The 21,825-nt window shown below is 35.0% G+C and overlaps 2 protein-coding genes across 2 annotated transcripts; one reads left to right on the forward strand and one right to left on the reverse strand.

Annotated features, from left to right (window-relative positions):
- The first annotated feature begins 2,031 nt into the window (after positions 1-2,031).
- LOC139512671 (uncharacterized) lies at positions 2,032-5,146 on the forward strand. The gene is made up of 2 exons (XM_071300461.1): positions 2,032-3,009; positions 4,786-5,146. The coding sequence occupies exons 1-2, from the start codon at positions 2,230-2,232 to the stop codon at positions 5,107-5,109; spliced, it is 1,104 nt and encodes a 367-aa protein (XP_071156562.1). The 5' UTR covers positions 2,032-2,229; the 3' UTR covers positions 5,110-5,146.
- Positions 5,147-9,499: 4,353 nt separating this feature from the next.
- Positions 9,500-18,035, reverse strand: LOC139510964 (uncharacterized). The gene is made up of 2 exons (XM_071297522.1): positions 15,229-18,035; positions 9,500-11,701 (listed from the first exon to the last, which is right to left on the reverse strand). The coding sequence occupies exons 1-2, from the start codon at positions 15,349-15,351 to the stop codon at positions 9,500-9,502; spliced, it is 2,325 nt and encodes a 774-aa protein (XP_071153623.1). The 5' UTR covers positions 15,352-18,035.
- Positions 18,036-21,825: the final 3,790 nt, after the last annotated feature.

Here is a 21,825-nt window from a genome sequence, read left to right on the forward strand (position 1 = left end):
ATCGAGATCTCGGATTATTAAATCGTTATCTAAGTTTAATATATCGAGATCTCGATAAAAAATATATCGTTATCTCGAGAAAACGAAATTGTTATATCGAGATCTCGGATTATTATATCGTTATCTCGAGAAAACGAAACTTTAATATATCGTTATCTCGAGAAAACGAAACTGTTATATCGAAATCTCGGATTATTAAATCGTTATCTCGGTTTAATATATCGAGATCTCGATAAAAAATATATCGTTATCTCGAGAAAACGAAACTGTTATATCGAGATCTCGGATTATTATATCGTTATCTCGAGAAAACGAAACTTTAATATATCGTTATCTCGAGAAAACGAAACTGTTATATCGAGATCTCGGATTATTATATCGTTATCTCGAGAAAACGAAACTTTAATATATCGTTATCTCGAGAAAACGAAACTGTTATATCGAGATCTCGGATTATTAAATCGTTATCTCGGTTTAATATATCGAGATCTCGATAAAAAATATATCGTTATCTCGAGAAAACGAAACTGTTATATCGAGATCTCGGATTGTTATATCGTTATCTCGGATTATTTAATTGCTTCTTATCACGTGTCAACTTATTACACAATGGTGACAGTCAACACGGCGGAAAGAGTAGGTATGATTTGTGTGTTTTAAAGCTTGTTTTATATATGATGTTATGGTGATGTGTCACTATTATAGGTGCATTTAGCTGGGAATATATGATATGCGTAAGAAATCTGTATGGCAATATCTGAATAAATCAATTGAACAAATTCGTCAATTAGTGAATGTTTACAGTATAAACAAAACATGGTAAAGTTCTCTTAGAAATCATACTGTAAACACTGAAGAACACGATCATTTCCGTCAGGAAGGTAGAAGAAGGGACAGCACTTCTTGATGGGTTGATAAATCAGCGTCCAAACTTTAGAGGAGGTACATTTTTATGTTTTGATTGTGTTTGTTCATCCTTTAGAAGAAATATTGACATCTGTTTAATGTGCCATTGACCGTCATATGAACGATCTAGGCTCATAATCTAAGATTTGCTGTAGCGGCCATGTTTTTAATTGGACCAAAACAAAGGTAGGATTGTTGGTAACATTCCTGCATAGTTTCGTCAAAATCCGTCAAGTGGTTTCAGAGAAGAAGGTGAAAATGTAAAAGTTTACGACGGATGACGGACGCAACGTGATGGTAAAAGCTCACACTGACTTTCAGTTAGGTGAGCTAAAAAGGATTATATTTTCATCCCAATTTTTATCAATTATGTGTATAGTAATCCTTTGGGTAAACATTTTATCAATTCAATGAGATATGAGGAACTCTTTCTTTTGAATTCTATAGTCGGATAATCGGAAGATCTGCTATATGTATGTAGACAAAAATACAAAAATTACAACAAAGTTCCAAAGTCATAACATTTGTATATACTAGAACACACCCGTGATATCACGGGTCCGTGACTGAATTAAAGTATATAACTATGCGTAAGCCTTATTTTAGTACTAGTATTGTCATCTGATAAAGTCATGCCGATTATAAGTTTCACAGTTTTCTCTGCTTTCAAAATCTTTCTGTTTGAACCCGTCGACCTGGATTTTATCAGTTATTGGTAATATTGGAGTATTTTTTAATAACAGCATTGTCCTATATTAGTTATAAATAAAGTTGAATTCTTTGATTCGCTGTTTTAAGTCATGCCGGCTAACAAATCGAAAACTACCTATACGCCTTATTTTAAGTCCAGATTTTTTGTATTCGTATTGACATCTTAGATAGTCATACTGATTAAAATACTACAATAGGGAACAATATGACAATGATTGAATTTAGAAGTGTCAACCCTTTGATTATGACCCGTGTATATAGCAAAATCCTAAATACACCGTTTTGTGGTGCGCCTGTAAGATGCGCAACGTACAGATAAGGTAATAGGTAACAGGTGAATATATTATTTATATCGATATCGGATTCTACCCGGAACTTGTTAATGTTATGTGGAAAACAAACTGGTCTGGAGTGGTGTAAATTCTAATCAACACCATTGTTCTAATATTAGCTATATATAAAGTTGAATTCTTTGGTTTGTCATTTTTACCCCATGACGGCTGACAAATTCGACCTCGTTATTTTAGTATTATAGATATATACAAAAATATTTGATCTTGACAGTTTCTTTTGTAGGTAAACGTGCTTCGTTTGGTGAAGAGATATTTTGAAATGGAATTCTTTTATAGAGATATTGTCAAGATTTTACAAATGAATCATGCCATTAGTATATCACTTCGTCAGGTTAAGAGGTATTTAAAAGAAATGAATCTTGCTCGTAGAAAAGACTACTCAAATATTCGATCTGTATTTAACTTTGTTCATACGCAAGTCACTTCATACGGACCAGCGCATGGATATCGTTGGATGTATCAGAAGTGTAAGCGGCACGGGTTTAAAATAAAAAGAGACCACATTAGCCTCATGCTTAACACAATTGATCCAGAGGGGGTATATCTTAGAGCCCGGCGAAGACTAAAAAAAAGAGAATATTTTTCAAGGGGGCCAAATTTTTGTTGGCATTTGGACTCCTACGATAAATTGAAAAGATATGGCTTATGCATCAATGCTTGCATCGATGGGTTTTCCAGGAAAATAATATGGCTCAAAGTTGGTAGATCTAGTAGTAATCCAAAAGTCATAGCTAGGTATTTTATAGACGCAATAGAAGAGCATAGAGGTCATCCATATAGCATGAGAGGTGATATGGGCACAGAAAATGGGCTGGTTGCAGTAATGCAGACGTTGTTTGCTGGAGATGAAGTGACAATACCTTTCATTTACGGAAAAAGCACTATGAACACTAGAATTGAGTCCTGGTGGGGCATTTTGCGAAAGAAGTGCTGTCAAGTATGGATATCAGCGATGAAAGGCCTTCAGGAACGAGGTCAATTTTCAGGAGACAAACTTGACATTAACCTAATTCAATTTTGTTGCATGCAGTTACTTCAGGTACCTTTCTTTTCTATTTGTAGAAATATTTTACCTTCCAATATGAGCTCATGGCAATAGGCTTTCTTTGAAAGATCCTTTTTGATACCAATTTTTGTTGTACGTTTTACTTGTTAAAAACTCTTATTTTGATATAAGGAATGTATTGTTTTTTAATCAATCCCTCACAAACGGTATTTTAAGGGAAAATATAGATTATTTGATACGTTGCTTGGAGCATAACTACGTAATTGGCTTACACTTCAAAATTGTTTTATTTTAGTTATCAGTTAGGTCATTACACGATCTACTGTATCTACTAAATCATTGGAATGTCACTCCGTATTCATCGTAGTAATCTTCATTTGACTAATTTATTTTAGGATGAAGGATTTGATATCGAGGTGCTTGGGTTTTTTTTCTATTATCAGTCGTTTAGGTTGTCTGAGCTGCCTGTCAGCAACAGCGAGTGTTCTCTTGTGAATCTTTTTATTTATGTTTTGTCTTCTTTTTCTGTAAACATGGTAAATTGTCTATGATTTTTCTCGATGAATTGGATCCTTTTTAATTCTTATTTAGATTGTACGTTTTACTTGTTCAAAATCGTTATTCTCATCTTGGTATATCAGGGACAGGCTGCATTAAATACGTTTAACCCCGCCTCATATTTTTAAGTGTGCGCCTGTCTTATGCCAGGAACCTTTGTCAGAGTTTGTATTTGAATTAATCTTTTAATTTCTTTCTGGGAGAAGGTTTCGCATTTGGTTTGCCTTGGTGTTAAGTTGGCATATCCTCATGATGCCCTATGGTACCATACATAGACGGTCGTACATGGTGTACATGCTGCATGGCGGCCTCCGTATGTCACGCTTTAATTGTTCGATGATTTGGTATCTGATTGGCATTTATTCCATAAATTGTACCTGACTTCTAATGATTGTAACGTATAGGAGTTTTTGTAATAAGTAATATCCTATTTTAACGTATAAACTCGTAAACGACATACATATCAAATGTGATCTGGAACAGAAAAAAAAATAACATCATAGAAAAAAGTTACCCACATTAGAATTTCTCGGTAACGCGAAATTGTAGAAGAGGGACGAAAGATACCAAAGGGACAGTCAAACTCATAAATCTAAAACAAACTGACAACGCCATGGCTAAAAATGAAAAAGACAAACAAACAACAGCACACACGACACAACATAGAAAACTAAAGAATAAACAACACGAACCCCACCAAAAAACTAGGGGTGATCTCAGGTGCTCCGGAAGGGTAAGCAGATCCTGCTCCACATGCGGCACCCGTCGTGTTGCTTATGTGATAACAAATCCGTCTAAGGGGGACGATCCGAGAATTTTGAAAAGGAAGGGTGCTAGAACAAATGAGGGGTGGTGGTGTGCCAGGCTACTATTTGCCGATTTTGGCCTATATTTCACATGAATTTAACAAAATTTTCCAAAAAAAAAGGGGGTGCACATACCCGGAACACCCACTTCTCCCACCTTTTAATCGTGTGCTGTTGAATCTGGACATATTTTGAGAATGACACATATACTTTCAGTCGACGTTTCGTCTTAATGTATGTTTGCCAATCAGAACCTAGAGAAGACAATTACGCCAACAAGATTGGATTTTTACAGTGACATTTGGAACAAACTGATCAGCCCTACTTCTAACGGTAGTGTACAATTAATGGGGAAGATTTTAATCAGATTGCATTTGAAAATCTTGTGATTTGATTGGCCTTTTGTCCTGATTAAAAATGAAAAATGGCTTTGTCTTTTTTACAGAACGAACTAGATGACACTGCGCAGGTATGGAACACTCATTATATTAGGAGAAGTAGAGAGTATGTTTTTCATGGACGGCCTGTCAACATGTATCTTTATCCCGACTTGTTCAATGCTGATGAGCATATTCGACAGGTCGATGACGACGTGCTACACTTTTGTCGATCAGAATGCGCTGAAGAGGACGAGTACCCATGCGAAGAAGAGATTTTTGAGTTGGGATGCATTTACATGGAGGAAAATCTACTGAAACCACCCGAAAACGTCGACGAGTCAGTAGCGCTATACCTAAGTTTGCGTCGCTGGTTTATTCAACAGCTATGAAAATGAAAGAGATACAAAATAAATAAATTGGTTTATGCTCTCGCTCTTTTGTATTTGCATGTAGTGATATACAAAGCAGTACCTTACGAAAATGGGTGTAACCGATGTTCTTCTATCACACAGGTACAAAATATGGTAGTTTTTTTTGATAAAGATCTTGGCTTTTGACTTTGTAAACGTTCCAAAATGATACGTGGAAATAACCATGCTAATGATTTTTGTTGTATATCAGACCGAGTGCGTACATATATAGGTCTTTTGATACTTGAACTGTCAATCAACTGTTTGCTAATTACACTTGTTCCATCTTGTTCCGTATGTCAATTCTCTGAGATATTCTCCAATGCTTCTCTTTCTTTTGCTCTATCTCACACCGTATCCAAACGTTGGTCTTTTGTTCTTTTTGCTAAAAAAAATTCTTCTTCTTTTGCGCTCTCTTGCACCGTATCCCAACCTTTTTCTTTTCTTCTTTTCGCTCAAAATAGCTCTCCCCTCACAACTTATCCCCACCTTTGTCTTTTGTTTTTTTTTTCTCGCTCCAATGGGCTCTTTTCTGTTCCTATTACCGGTACCCCCGGTGATCTACACTGCTCTGATCCGTGCTCACAACCTTGCTTTTCCTACTTTTGGCGTTATTTTGACAGCAAAGGAGGAGAAGAGAGACTGTGGCCGATGCAAAATGTAACCATGAGTCGTATGAGCAAGCCAACGAGTCATACGAAAAAGCCACGAGTCGTATGAGCAACCATACGAGTAGTATGAGGTACCCTGCGAGCAACGACTCTCTCGGTCTCTTTCACTCACTTGTTAGGTGTTTGTGTCTTGTGTCCAAAATTCCTCAAAAATAGACATGAGTCGTATTAGCATAGCTTTGAGCACTATGAGCAACATTTCGATTCGTATGAAAAAGAGTGGACACACTGAAATGTCTCGCCTGTTCCAGTGTTCATAATATAACTTATGTTGTAAGTATAAAAAACAAGTTTAAACCACAAGCATTATAAATAAATTAACATTTAAATGATCAATGTACATGAGACGAAGGTGAGATAAACCCTTTCAGACAGAAATGTAGTTCATGCACTCATTCCATACAACAAATCTAGTTTACCTATTGCTAAAAGTATCTCCGAATAAACCTCTCAAAAAATAACCTTGACCATGAAATATAGGTCAAGATCAACTTACACCTACTTAACAGACATACACACCTTACAATTATTCCCTACACCAAATATAGTTATACTATCCCTTTAGTATCTGAAAGAAGGCCAAATCAGATAAATGTAACATTGGCCAATGAACCATGACCTTGAGGTCAAGGTCAAATGATTATTGCCAGAATGGAATCCATACACGAAATATAATTGACTTCTGAGAAATAGACCATATCACAAATTTTTAATTTGGCCAGTCAACCATGAAAAAGAGGTCAAGGTCAGATTATTATTGACAGACAGATATGTACACCTTACAAACATTCCATACACCAAATATAAATGACTGGATACTTATAGTATCTGCAAAATAGACCAAAACACCAAAAAAAATATACTTTGACCACTGAATCATGAAAATGAGGTCACGGTCAGATGTCACCTGCCAGTTGGACATGCACATCTTACAATCATTGCACAACCAATTATAGAAGACCTATTGCTTCATAGATATGGACTTATAAAAAAGATGTGGTATGATTGCCAATGAGACAACTATCCACAAAAGACCAAAATGACACAGACATTAACAACTATAGGTCATCGTACGGCCTTCAACAATGAGCAAAGCCCATACAGCATAGTCAGCTATAAGAGGCCCCGATAAGACACTGTAAAACAATTCAAACGAGAAAACTAACGGCCTTATTTATGAAAAAAAAAAAAATGAACGAAAAACAAATATGTAACACATAAACAAACATTAACCTTGTTAACTGATCCATGCAATGATGTCGAGGCCAAGTGAAAACTGACTGACAGACATGAGGACCTTGCAAGGTAGTACATATCAAATATACGGGTATCCTATTACTTATATTAAGCGAGAAATTATCATTGCAAAAGAAAAAGATTTTTTTTCTCAAGTAGTTACTGAACCATGGAAATGACGACAAGGAAAATCGTCATGACAGACGAAAAGTTCGTAACATAAGGCATCTATATATAAAGTATGAATTATCCAGGTCATCTACCTTCTGGAAAATAAAGCTTTTAAATCAAGCGCTAACGCCACCGGATCACTATTCCTAAGTCTCGCTTTCTGCGACAGAAGTCGCTGGCGAGACAAAAACCCTGAAAGTAACGACTCTTAACGCTGTAAAGCATGATTCAGACTAACGTTTCACCGCACACACACCACCATTCCCACGCTGAGACCTTGACCTTTTACCTTGAAAATCGATAGCTTCCGAGTAGATACAAAGGACTATCATCAAAACTCGTCAAAACTCATTGAAAGATGTTGATTCTAAAGTGTCCACAAAGGGATGATATGGACAACATAAACAATTACAAGTATTACTGCGACCTTGACCTCTGACTTTGAAATTCAAAAGCATCCGTGATATTGTTTTGGACTATCATCAAACGAAGCATGCTGATTCTAGAGTGTCCACAAGAAATGTTTCGGTGGAAGGACGGAAGCTTTCAAATATTCCCACGCAACTAAATTAGCAAATAAATCTGTCGTTTGTCATTACTGTGAAGTTTCAAAACATTTAGCCTAACAGTTTCAGAGGAGAAGATTTTAGAAAATCGGCCAATGAGAATCTAAGATTTGCTATAGCGACCCTGTTTTTCATTGGACCAGAACAAAAATAAGTAAGTTCGTAAAGAACCTTCAACTGAACATTCCTATAAAGTTTCGTTTAAATCCTTCCAGTGGTTTCAAAGAAGAAGATGAAAATGTGAAAAGATTACGACGGACGACGGATGCAACTTGATGGTCAGGTGAGCTTAAAATGTAGCATAAGGACATGAAAGATAGACTGTGCCAAGTTCAAAGTAAATCCCTTCAGTGGTTTTTGAGAGAAAATTTTCGGAATGTTAACAGCGGGCGACATACGATGGAAAGCAAAAGCACAAATAGTCTTCGGCTAGGTATACTAAGCTAAACAATAAATATCATGAAATCTCCTTCAATATCTTTATTTGGTCAACAAAACTGACAAAATAATATAAAGCTGAAAAATGGGGGCCAGTATGCATAACACATCTTAAGGTTATATTTGTTGTTAAGGACATTTTTTTCTTCAAAAGCAATGGACGTCTACTGGTACTCTAAATGGAAATCTTAACTTCAGTATTTTTATGAATACAGGCTCAGGCCATTCTCAGTAATGCATCATACTCAGTACATTTTATATATTGAACTGAAAAGCAAACTTAATCATGTTTGCTTAATAATATTTACATTAAAAAGTTACATTCAGTGCATATGATATTAAAGTTTTACTAAAGAAAAAAAGCTAAAAACTTTATGATCTTATTTAAATTGGTCTAAATTTGAAAAAAATGAAAACAAAATTTCGACAGGAATACCTCTGACTCAGAAAAAAAGTGTAATTCACACTGAATAAAAGTAAGTGTCAACGAGTTAAAATAATGGTGGAAAGGTTATTTATTGGTTACATGCCTAAAATTACCCCAGTTGCTGGAAACTACTCTGATACTTTCAGAAAGTACTCCTACAGCTTATTAAAAAAAAAGGCAAAAAAGGGACATATCTCCCAAGACGAGACATTGGAGCAATGTAATTAATATGCTGACCAATATTTTGATAGCTTTACTGCTTTACAAATACTGAGTCTAACCTCATGATCTATTTCAAGCCATTTGAACATTGTTAGTAAACCCTTTAGATTATGTTTACCTAGTTAAGATCAGGACCCTTTTGATTTTTACAGGGTCAAAGATTTTAATATGTTTATGATGGATAGTTGACCCATATCGATAATACTTTCAGACTGGTGACCTAAAAATGCAAGAGGTGGGATTAACTTCAAATGACATATTTTAATGCCATTTGAACCATGCATGTTTATTTTGTTGAGACAAGTATACACTCTACATTTATAATCTTCAGTTAAACATATCTAGATTCAGTCAGGCCAGTCACTCAAAGGATGCTGCAGTGATCTAGCATTGCTGTAAGCATGGTTAAACAATGTGCATTTAGTCCCTGACAAATTTACATTTTGTTGATTCTTCTTTGAATCATTACATGAAATCATACAATACAATCTTAAAACAATGTGCATTTAGTCCCTGACAAATTTACATTTTGTCGATTCTTCTTTGAATCATTACATGAAATCATACAATACCAACTTATTGAATGTAAGTGATAAAGGCAAAAGAAAGGAATGTCCAAACTTCAATCAAAGAAGTGACTAAACATAATCCATCTCCCACATGTTTGTTTTGAATATGTTCATAAAGTCTTCTCTGAGGTCAGCAACAGACTCATAACAAGATGGCAGTTGTAGCATATTCCCACAAGTCTGAGCTGTGGGTCTCCTCTCAAAACCTGAAAGCATACTAAATGCTACATTTAATTGGTAACACATGAGGTTTGATCCAGTACAAAAACGCATAAAGTTTTGAAGTCCTTTCTCGTCTAAACTTTTTATAAACTTTTTAAGATAACCAGCCACAATCTGTTCTTTAAGTTCAAGAACATCAGGAAACTTTAGAAGTTTCAACACTTTTGCAACTGTTGGGTTCTTGTTTTCATATAGTTGGACCAATTCTTTTCTGTTCACTGAAAGTTTATTACGGAATATATCTTTCCAACATTCAATCACAAATTTTGGTTCTTGTAAAATTTCTTTATGCGCTATTTCTTCTATCAAACGTTTGATATTTTCTGCATTTGGGTACTTTTTGCAATTATAGACCTCCAGCACATCAATCAGCTCTCCAATTTCAACATTAAATCCTTCTAAAGCATACTGAATAGTCACTTTATCTGGGTAAGGTATATACTGTAGGAAGGTTTCAACCAAATCTACTTCTGTTTTCCCATACATAGCATCTTCAAAAATTGCCAAACTTATTTTGATTGGAAAATATCCAAATTGAAGCCCATTACAAATAATAGAGGCTACTGACTCCCAATGTTCACGTTGCATGTCATGACGTAATATAGGGACTTTTGTAGAATTACCCTCGCAACATCTCAAATAAAATGTGTCCCAAAAATCAGTAAATATGTCTCTGAGAATACCAATCCCTTCCCCTGCTTCCTCTTTCCCATTATCCATAATCCTTATTACTTCACATTGTCCAAGATCTAGAGTTTTGTCCCGAAATAAGTCTATCAACTCACAAAATGTGTTGCTTTTATGAATCTTAATCACTCTCTTGGTATGTTCCTCGTCCGAATATAGTAATATATTAGGCACAACCAGTGGTTCATTTGGAATGGGCTGCTGGAGGGGCGGCTCATTTAAAGAGATTATCAAATCTTGTGGCTCATTTGAAGGAATCAGTTGGGATGGTGTCTCAACACGGTCCTCTACAAAGTTAAACAAATTCTGAACTAAATCATTTGATGATTCATCATCATTTTCAATTGGACTTACTGGCAAATTTAGCGGCAATGTTTCATTATAACTGTCAACTGATATATCATGTGGCACTATATCTGCATATGGATTCAATGCCACCAGCATCATATTATTGCCAGAAGGTTGACCAGAAATGACAAAAGTATCATCTTCATTAACTCTTAGCTGGACTGTTTGTGGAGTTAATGATGAAGTCTCTGAAGGTGAATCATTTGATGGATTAAATTTATCAGAAGATAAGTTAGCGCCTTTGCCTGCAGCTGCAGTTGAAACGTGTTTATTTACTTGTAGTAATTTGGGATCAGGTAAACTATCATCAGATGGAGATTCCATTTCAGAACAGCCCACAGCAGTTGTTGGTAACTTCTTGCTGTATATGTAAAATCGTAGAAGTTTTGATCCTGTCAAAGTATATAGGTCTCCAATTGTGCAATCATTGTCCATTCTGTCTCCCATAAAATTTCTGACTTCATATTGAAATTCTGTTACTTTTCCTCTTTTCGATTTGCCATTCAGGAAAAATACCTTCTTCCCATGTTGCAGGATATCATCCTGCCTCCAGGTCTTACGTGCATTGATGTATCTTGCGCCTCCACCATTTGGTGTCCTGACTTGACGATATTCACTACTTCTGTAATCGTAATCAAACCACCCAATTTCAATCCTCCTCTCGTGCTTTTTGGCATTGTCATTTCCTTTGAGCTTTTCACTTCTGTTAGTGGGTCTTGTGTCCTCTTCATGGGCATTTTTTTCTTTTTTCTTTCTTTTGTTCTTTTTTTCATAGGAACATTTGCTGTCTTCCTCACTGACATTGTGGTCACTGTCTGATGACTTATCATGTTTCACTTTGCGTCCCATTTTTTTCCTAAATTTATGGAACAGACCTTCTGTTCTTTGATTTTTTTTAACATTTTGTACTTTTGTCTTAAAATGACGTTTTGCTGCATGGATATCTCCATAACTTATCATAAGGAACTTGTGCAGGTCGGTATCAGTCATGTCCAGCAAAGTCTGGGGATCGACCTACAAAATTATAAAAAAAATAATAGAATTATTGCATGTATGAGCCAGCACCTTAAACTGTTATAGTGGTTGTGTAAGTGTGAGTTACTGGACAAATGATACCAGAGCATTTGTTTTGTGACAAAGATTTTGATAGGACAATCATGGAAGTCTTCCATGGGACAATGTAATATATCATTACCGGTAATCTAATATGACAGATGACAAATGATGGTAGCGTGATAGCTCACATGACCATGATGACCCTTTGCTTCAGGTGAGCAAAAACATAATACATAATCAAATTGAACAATCGATGCAGTATGTTACCATAAATAGTTGAGCAATCTAAGATTTGTTATTTTTTATTGATAATATAACAATTGTAGTTTTCCTCTCAGGTCAATACAAGGTTATTATATCCAAATGCCAGATGTATATCAACATTGGACTTTGGCCTGTAACAAGTGTTGATATTCATTTGTCAGGCAGATACAATCTCTCATCATATACGTCATGCCTTATACAGTGCTTTTTGCACATGTGTAACGATTGGAAGGAGACAAGCCGTATTTGCAAAACCTGGACTGATAACCCTGTACCAGCCCAATGACGTCACTACCCAGGCTAATATGGCCGTATCAACCAGGGCAGAAAATCCATATCAGCTTCCAATGTTATTCTACCTTATTGTCGGAAGAATATGATGAATAGATTAATATATGGGTAAATCCATATCAGCACGACTATCATCTCTCTTCCCATATCGGCCCTCGACTACGTCTCAGGCTGATATTGGAGTCTTGGGATAATAACCGGGGCGATATAGATTTACCCATATATTAAGCTATAAGTATTGACCAGAGAGAAAAGCTATAATTGTAGAAATAATTTCAGTTGGGAAAACTGACATTTACAGGTCTATTACCCCTAATATAACACATTCTTGTTTTTTCAAATAAGTACAACTCTTATTAAGAAGTAAGAAAAAAAATACATTTAAATTTATGTATATGTACCGTCACTAATTAATAAGTAATTATTCAGATTAGAACACAGATTTGTTTATGTAACACTAATCTTCCCTTTCAATTCTATAAATGTAAATGGCATGACCCCTTAGGGTGTTCATTTAGCAATTTGAATGTATAACAATTAAAATAACAATTCACTTATGGCCGCGTCACACTGTCCCGATTTTTATATACGATGGACACCCGAATGCGAAAATTGTAAGTTCGTACGAAGTTGGTCCCGATCTCTTTAAAATACCCAAAAGTGACCGAAGCAAGTACGATGAATAACGAAGTCTATACGAGGGTGCCGAAAGTATATACGATAGCAAAAGATGGACATACGAAGGTTAACCGAAGACGGTATTAAAGTATATGATTCATAAAATGTCTTATAACTTTTGATTGAAAAGAGATACGCAAGTTCGGTTTGTTGTAAAGTCATATTCATAGGTGATTGCTTGGATAAGCATTTTTTTATTTTTTAGTATAATAGTCCAAGATATGGCCAAATAGGCTGTCCACATCTCCAAGGTCTATTTTTTAGTAACGGCAGCCATGTTTTTAGGAAAATGGCTATGTGTGACACAATTTTTTAAGAAGATATACCATAAAGAGGATTATGGCAATGTTTCGTCAAAATCCCTTTAGTGGCTTCATACTTTTGATAACTTAACAGATAAACAAAATGGACAGAATGATGTCGATAACAATCACTCTATGTTACTGACCCTGTATTTACTCTATACATTTAATTCAGCTCTCCACCTCAGGCCTTACATATAAAAAAGAAAGTGTGGTGTTATTGTCAATGAGACAACTCTTCACAAGAGACCAAATGACTGACACAGAAGTTAATCACTATAGGTCACCATACGGCCTCATACAATGAGCAAAGCCTGTACCGCATAGTCAGCTATAAAGGCCCCTAAAGGACATGTAAAACAATTCAAACGAAAAAACTAACCGCCTGATTAATGTTAGTTTATCAACAACATACATGTACAGTGACTCTTACAGGAGGTAACCTATACATCACTGTGTTTAATGTTACCCACAGCAAAAGATGGCGGACTCTTTTATAACTCGTTGATATCTAATTCATACAAAATCTACCTTTTGCAACGTTTTTCATGCAGTATGTAAATATTTATAGGATTCTTGAATAACGAAATCACTTACAATTACCATTTACTTGTTAATTTAGAGTTCACTAAAGCACAAGGCCGACTTTAAAAAATGCATGACATCCCTAACTTTTTTTATCGAATCTCAGCAGACTGTCTGTAACTTTATTTTCAGATGTGGGTAACTTTTGATTTCAAAATTTTAAGAGTTATAATTTCAACAATTAAAGGATAATAAACACTATGAAACCCCTTATTTGTAACCTTCACGGCTGTTTATAATGGTCATTCACCACCAAATGTGATTGAATTATAAATAGCATCATACTTTTTTTTTGTAAGGGTTTGTGGAACTTGATCCTGGCCATTTTTGTCTGTGTTTTCACTTTTATTGATTACTGTGTGTCTTGTAACCGTTTTTCGCTTTGGACCATGGCTTTGTCATGCTGTTTTACATTTTGGAGTTTAGTTGTCTGTTTATTTACTCACCCCTCTCTTTCTTTTTTTAATGTTTATTTTGGTGATTACTCTTTGACGCGGCTCGGTATTTATACATCTCGCTAGTTAGTTATAGTGTAATGGTTGTTTTATGAATGTTTCCTAGTATGTTTTGTATTTTTCCTCTGTATAGTATCAGAGATTATTAATATAATTGTTTTTGTTTCTAATTAGTGGAAATGAGTGTCTTTTGAATATACTCTTTATGGCTGAACCTTTAATAATTGTCATGTGACTTTTTTTTTATACATTATTACGATATGGATCAAAATAACCAAGAGAAAAGAGAACATATCCAGTAGCTATCCTGGGGTAGCCAGTATACAAAATCATATCAGAGTTTTACGGATTTATCATTATTTTTTTCAAATTATAATCCCGATTTTGTCTTTCATCAATACAATGAATTATATCATACTAGAAATCTACTTCATTTCTGATTATATATTCGATGCATTCTCAATTTTATGTTTTAACTTTATATCCACGTATATCGATTCTTTGAATGTTACGGACATCCCTATTGGTAAAATGAAAAGATTTAGGACAAGTTTTTTTGAAGTTGCAGACAGCTTAAGTCATATGTAAGTGTTTTCGAAACTCGTGCTGTGATTGTTTATTTTTTAGTATTTAATCACCTGTTAAGATAAGGAGTTTCCCTAAACGATTGATACAACTTTTCAATTTGAGTGTTTTAAGTGATGCATTCATTCATGGTATTGTTATCATATAGAAGACAAATTTCGTACTGACGAAAGGCATCTCCATCTTGGGCTGTGGGTAACTTAAGTCGTTTAAGCATAGTGTACATGTTATTATAGTCATGACAGTACATTAATGTCAAAACCTGGCATTATAATGTAGTATTGTGTATTAAAATGTGAATATACATGTAATAATGATGATGTACCTTCTCTTCTCTAATTTTTTGTATTGATTCATCTGATGCATGTCGATCTTTTAGAAACTGAATCACTTCACAGTAGTCATCCATTTCTTTCTGTAAAACAAAGACAAATTTCAATATGATCATTACAAATCAAGAGTAATAACAAAATTACCGAACTGATGAGCAAAAATCCAGGGCAGTAGTCAATAAATAAAAACAATCAAATTTAAAAAATCGATAAATAACGCTTATCAGGGGCAACAACTCTTCCACGGAGAAAACACATACCTTTGAATTCAATTAAATAATATTAAATCAGACCGCTGCGCAAAAATATGGAAATTCGCCAAGAATGGGAGAAAAGATGTTCCCCATTTGAGAAACAGATAATCGTATGGAAAACTTTACTTTAGTTTTAGGGTTATGGCTGATTAAGTAATACTCAACCAGGCCTGAATTAAACATGCTTACATGTACTTCAGACTATTTCATATTCACGCCGGGTATCCTGGCACACGGAACCGCAATATCCATAGCACAGAGTTCTAGTTCTGTAGGTCAGTAGTGAGAATGTGGATCTAGGGAGTCCTCTGCTTTCAGTGATTGATGGAACCGGGATGGCACATAGAACGTGGACATGTCACAATGAATACACACTAACTGTCTGTGTGTAAAATCTGGACAGAAAGGACCGTAGGCAAATAATACTCTGTTGAGTCAGAAAATTTCAGTGCGTGAAATTTTATTTATTTTTTGCACACATCGAAACAAAGCATTTTGTTCTCAAGATACAGGAATTTACAGTTAATCCAGCTATTTTGGATAAGGGCAGAACTGTTGCATCCATGGACCATTTGATTTTTCAGGGGGGGGGGGGATTGGTTGTCTTTTCATGTGGACCCAGATTTTTTTTTCGGCAAACTTACGGCCAGGATAATTTTATCTAAGAAAAAATTAAATGGTCTGTACCTTGGAGGCCAAATTTTCTCTTTGAGCATGTTGAGATCAGTTTATTCCACCCTTCCTGGACAAATAATTTTTTCCCTCAAATTTCAGGATATTATAAATATTTATTTCCGGACAAGGCCCCCTGAAGTTAAATGGTCGGTCCTTTATTTGAACTTGAATCCGGGTCTGTTTGTTCTAATTCACGTTGCCCTAGGACCTGTTCACTCTACTTCTTGTTCGTCCTATTTCGTCCTAGGTCTGTTCACGCACATGCATGTTTCATATATTTTATTGTTTGTTGGAAATTTCACCAACTTTTTATCTTGTTTTTGCTGTATATTTTCTATCATTTAATTTATCTGTAAGTTATATAATCTCTGTGATACAATTTTATTGTATTGTCTAACATGTCTAAATTGTTTTACATGTATATACGTTTGTGTGCTTTGTGATTTTTTTTCCCTTCATAAATTTGTTTTACTGTATTGAGACTTTAAATCAAGGTGTGCCTTGACTTATCGCGTTCTGTATTTGCTTACATTTATACATTTTATTCATTAACTCAGAGAGAACAGACACCATGTATTTCCTCTTCATATATACATGGTTTTACATTACTAATTTTTGGTGCCCTTTATAGCTTGCTGTTCCATGTGAGCCAAGGCTCCATGTTGAAGGCCGTACCTTGACCTATAATGGTTTACTTTTATAAATTGTTATTTGGATGGAGAGTTGTCTAATTGGCACTCATACCACATCTTCCTATATCTATCATGTCTATGTATATTTATGTTACAGTGAATTTATATAATCAGGGATTATGTAGAATCCCTGATTTTTCAGGGAATATGTAGAATCACTGAAATCATTAGTAATTATATATAATCCCTGAAAATGACTGATTTTACACTCACTGAACATTTGAATGATTATTCTACAAACTCCCTAATATTATTTCAGGGATTATCAATAATTTAACATTCCTTTGTTTGATAATTTTTTTTAATATAATAAGACAAATTATAATTTTTTTCTTTCATATTCCTTTCCAAATGAGATAAATCTGCTTTAAAACACAGAGGGTGATCTTAAAGTCATATGAAACCAGTGAGTGGTGAAAAATAATGTTTATCCAATTCTTGAACCAATGCATGTATATATCATAAACTTAGAACTCTGTGCACATGGAATGCATGGTGCACGATTTTGTCATTTTTTACGCAAATATATCGTATAATCGTCAATTTTTTTTCTCTCTGTCTGTTATGATTTAACAAATATGGCTGCTCACTAAATGCCGTGTTTTAAAGCCGAAGTTTACCGATTGTCACCTTATAGTAAACAAATAACAAAAAGCATGGGTATTGAGCACGTTTTTAACATGTACAATTAGATAATTGTTTATTTTAATGACAGACCCTTGCGTATTGCGATCACCGGATTTTTACGAGGAGGGTTACGCTCAGGTCACTATGCATATGGAAAATATATCGGCGAATTGCTTCCTGGAAGCAAGCAATTAAAAATTAAAGAACCTTAGTGAGCACGCTCACATACCCCACGTCCCCACATTGTCATTGGAGAAATAAAATATGTGTAAGAAAAAAAAATTGTATAAGAAAAAAAAATTGAGTCATAATTTCCTGTCAATATGCACATAGTTTGTCCTTATTATCTACAAAGTTTTTATGAAATTATGTTGTGTGGTTTCAGAGGAGTTGCGATGACAAACTGTTGCAGAAGTACATTGAAACAAATAAGTTCAAAGGGGTGCAACTCCTAGAAAAAAAATTGAATCATAATTTCCTGTCGATATGCACATCTACAAAGTATGTCCTTATTATCTGAAAAGGTTTCATGAAATACTGTTGTGTGGTTTGAGAGGAGTTGCGATGACAAAAGGTTGCAGTAGTATATTGGGCAAATATGTTCAAAGGGGCGTAACTCCTGGAAAAAAATTGAATCGTAATTTCCTGTCAATATGCACATCTACGTAGTATGTCCTTATTATCTGAAAAGGTTTCATGAAATTCTGTTGTGTGGTTTGAGAGGAGTTGCGATGACAAACTGTTGCAGTAGTACATTAAAGTAAATAAGTTCAAAGGGGCATAACTCCTAGAAAAAAAATTGAATCGCAATTTCCTGTCGATATGCACATCTACGTAGTATGTCCTTATTATCTGAAAAGGTTACATGAAATTCTGTTGTGTGGTTTGAGAGGAGTTGCGATGACAAACTGTTGCAGTAGTACATTAAAGTAAATAAGTTCAAAGGGGCGTAACTCCTAGAAAAAAAATTGAATCGCAATTTCCCGTCGATATGCACAACTACATAGTATGTCCTTATTATCTGAAAAGGTTTCGTGAAATTCTGTTGTGTGGTTTGAGAGGAGTTGCGATGACAAACTGTTGCAGTAGTACATTAAAGTAAATAAGTTCAAAGGGGCGTAACTCCTAGAAAAAAAATTGAATAGCAATTTCCCGTCGATATGCACAACTACATAGTATGTCCTTATTATCTGAAAAGGTTTGTTGAAATTCTGTTGTGTGGTTTGAGAGGAGTTGCGATGACAAGAAACAGGACTGACGGACGGACGGACGGGTCAAAAACATTATACCCTCCGCAACCCGTTGCGTGGGGTATAATAAGTAAACTTCTTCTAAATGTGGACAAATTAAAGAATTTCCCTCAGAAAAAAGTATATATGTACATAAGTTGTATAATGATAACTATCCATTTAGTTATAAAAAACATATGCATGATTTTTTTTTAATTTGAGGTTTCTTATGACTTTAAAGATATAACTAACACAGGGTTTTTAGAAAAAATTGAAGACTTCAATATTAAAGTATTTTTAATTGCTAACGAACCTAGGGCAAACGAAATCCATGGGGGAACGAACTCACCGCAAACTGACCTAGGCCAGGGCAAGCATGTAACTAGAGTGAAACGGTCCTGTTACCATTTAACTTGAAATGCGGGGGTGAGGAGGGGGGATTTGATTTATTTTTCTCAGTAAGAATAAGGATTTATAACGTTGGTGAGATCATGCCAGAACATTTAATTATTCTTTGAGGTGGCATTATTATTCTGTATGAAAGATATTTTCATACAGCATAATGCCACCTCAGAAAAGATCCTCTATCAAATTAGTCTTTTTCTAGTCCAAATAATTATGACGTCTGGCAAGGCTATTTTAATTTTTTTCTCTGGGACACCTTCCTAAGGCAAGGCTATTTTAATTTTTTTCTGGGACGCCTTCCTACGTCATAGCAAGGATTTATATAGTAAGACAATACAAATCCTTGGTGATCATGGTGATAGGAAATCGTCCCAGAAAAAAATAATTAAAATAGCCTTGCCAGACGTCATAGACGTAGGAAGGCGTCCCAGAAAAAAAAAATTAAAATAGCTTTGCCAGACGTCATAATTATTTGGACTGATCTTTTTCGTGAAAATTCAGGATCATAAATTATAAGTGTTGTTTGTTTCGGAATTTTAAACAAAAGCCCCCCCCCCCCCCCCTGTTTTAGATTTAAATGGTCGGTCCTTTATAGAACTGAGTATGGCTGATCACTTAACATCTTGAATGTGTCCAAGTGACTGCAAACTTTCTGCAAAAATAGTGGTGAAAACGCTATATTCTAACATGTCTTTACGTCTTACCTAGTTCATGGGAAGTATAATAAAGGGGAAAGATACGAACCTTATTGTATGTGTATAATACCTCCTACTAAGGAGCATCACCATATAATAAGGTATGCTGTAGAGGAGGACATATTAGCACATTGTTTCGGCCGTGACAGATTAATGTGAGCATTTGCTTATATAGTTTCAAAGACAGGCCGTGACGGGTCTTTCTAACAGAAAGTTAACCATCCCAAAACATAAATAAACAATACAAGACGGCCATCATGACCATGCTTGCCGCATAATTAAATGCATGCATGTTAGGGTCCTATTAAAACAAGAAATGAAACATACAAAACAAAACACTTTGAAATAAAATAAGAATTGACAATTACACCACATCTTCTTTTTTATATTTACCATATAAAAAAAGAAGATGTGGTGTAATTGCCAATGACACAATTCTTCACAAGAGATCAAATGACATAGAAATTAACAAATGCAGGTCACCGTACGGCCTTCAACAATGAGCAAAGCCCATACCGCATAGTCAGTTATAAAAGGCCCCGAAATGACAAATGTAAAACAATTCAAATAAGAAAACTAAGGGCCTAATTAATGTATAAATAAATGAACGAAAAACAAATATTTTGGTTTTATGTGTTACATATTTGTTTGAATTGTTTTACATTGTCATATCGGGGCCTTCTATAGCTGAGTATGCGGTATGGGATTTGCTCATTGTTGAAGGCCGTACGGTGACCTATAGTTGTTAATTTCTGTGTCATTTTTGGTCCCTTGTGGAGAGTTGTCTCATTGGCAATCATACCCCTCTTCTTTTCTATATGTAACACAACAACAAACGACAACCACTGAATTACAGGCTCCTGACTTGGGACAGGCACATACATACATAATGTGGCGGGGTTAAACATGTTAGCGGGATCCCAACCCTCCCTTAACCTGGGACAGTGGTGTAACAGTACAAGTTCAACATAAGACATGTTTGTTTGCTGTAAAAATTGACTAATTGACGAATTTGTGAAATTGCTTCACTCACATATTGCCATACAGATTTCTTACCCGTATCATATATTCCTATGTGAATGCACCTATAATAGTGAAACATCCTTATCGTATCAAATATTGGAAGTAACTTTCCGTGCTTCTTTATCATGCATATCGAGTGAACAGTCATTCAAACAAGCTTTGAAACAGACAAATCATACTTACTCCTTCCGCCGGGTTGCCTGCCACCTCTTGATCCGCCATTTTGTTATCAGTTAACACGTGATAACTAGCAATCCGAGATCTCGATTAAATAATCCGAGATAACGATATAATAATCCGAGATCTCAATATAACAGTTTCGTTTTCTCGAGATAACGATATAATAATCCGAGATCTCGATATAACAGTTTCGTTTTCTCGAGATAACGATATATTTTTTATCGAGATCTCGATATATTAAACCGAGATAACGATTTAATAATCCGAGATCTCGATATAACAGATTCGTTTTCTCGAGATAACGATATATTAAAGTTTCGTTTTCTCGAGATAACGATATAATAATCCGAGATCTCGATATAACAGTTTCGTTTTCTCGAGATAACGATATATTTTTTATCGAGATCTCGATATATTAAACCGAGATAACGATTTAATAATCCGAGATCTCGATATAACAGTTTCGTTTTCTCGAGATAACGATATATTAAAGTTTCGTTTTCTCGAGATAACGATATAATAATCCGAGATCTCGATATAACAGTTTCGTTTTCTCGAGATAACGATATATTTTTTTATCGAGATCTCGATATATTAAACCGAGATAACGATTTAATAATCCGAGATCTCGATATAACAGTTTCGTTTTCTCGAGATAACGATTTATTAAAGTTTCGTTTTCTCGAGATAACGATATAATAATCCGAGATCTCGATATAACAGTTTAGTTTTCTCGAGATAACGATATATTTTTTATCGAGATCTCGATATATTAAACCGAGATAACGATTTAATAATCCGAGATCTCGA

The sequence above is a fragment of the Mytilus edulis genome, chromosome 2 (assembly GCF_963676685.1).
Source record: "Mytilus edulis chromosome 2, xbMytEdul2.2, whole genome shotgun sequence".
NCBI classification, from domain to species: Eukaryota; Metazoa; Mollusca; class Bivalvia; order Mytilida; family Mytilidae; genus Mytilus; species Mytilus edulis.

What these genes read in the sequence shown, in the direction of transcription:
- LOC139512671 (XM_071300461.1), top strand. Translation starts at nt 2,230, where the DNA reads ATGGAATTCTTTTATAGAGATATTGTCAAGATTTTACAAATGAATCAT. An exon ending in GTTGCATGCAGTTACTTCAG is followed by an intron (nt 3,010 to 4,785) that starts GTACCTTTCTTT and finishes TCTTTTTTACAG; the next exon opens with AACGAACTAGATGACACTGC.
- LOC139510964 (XM_071297522.1), bottom strand. Translation starts at nt 15,351, where the DNA reads ATGATCATATTGAAATTTGTCTTTGTTTTACAGAAAGAAATGGATGAC. An exon ending in AAAAAATTAGAGAAGAGAAG is followed by an intron (nt 11,702 to 15,228) that starts GTACATCATCAT and finishes ATAATTTTGTAG; the next exon opens with GTCGATCCCCAGACTTTGCT.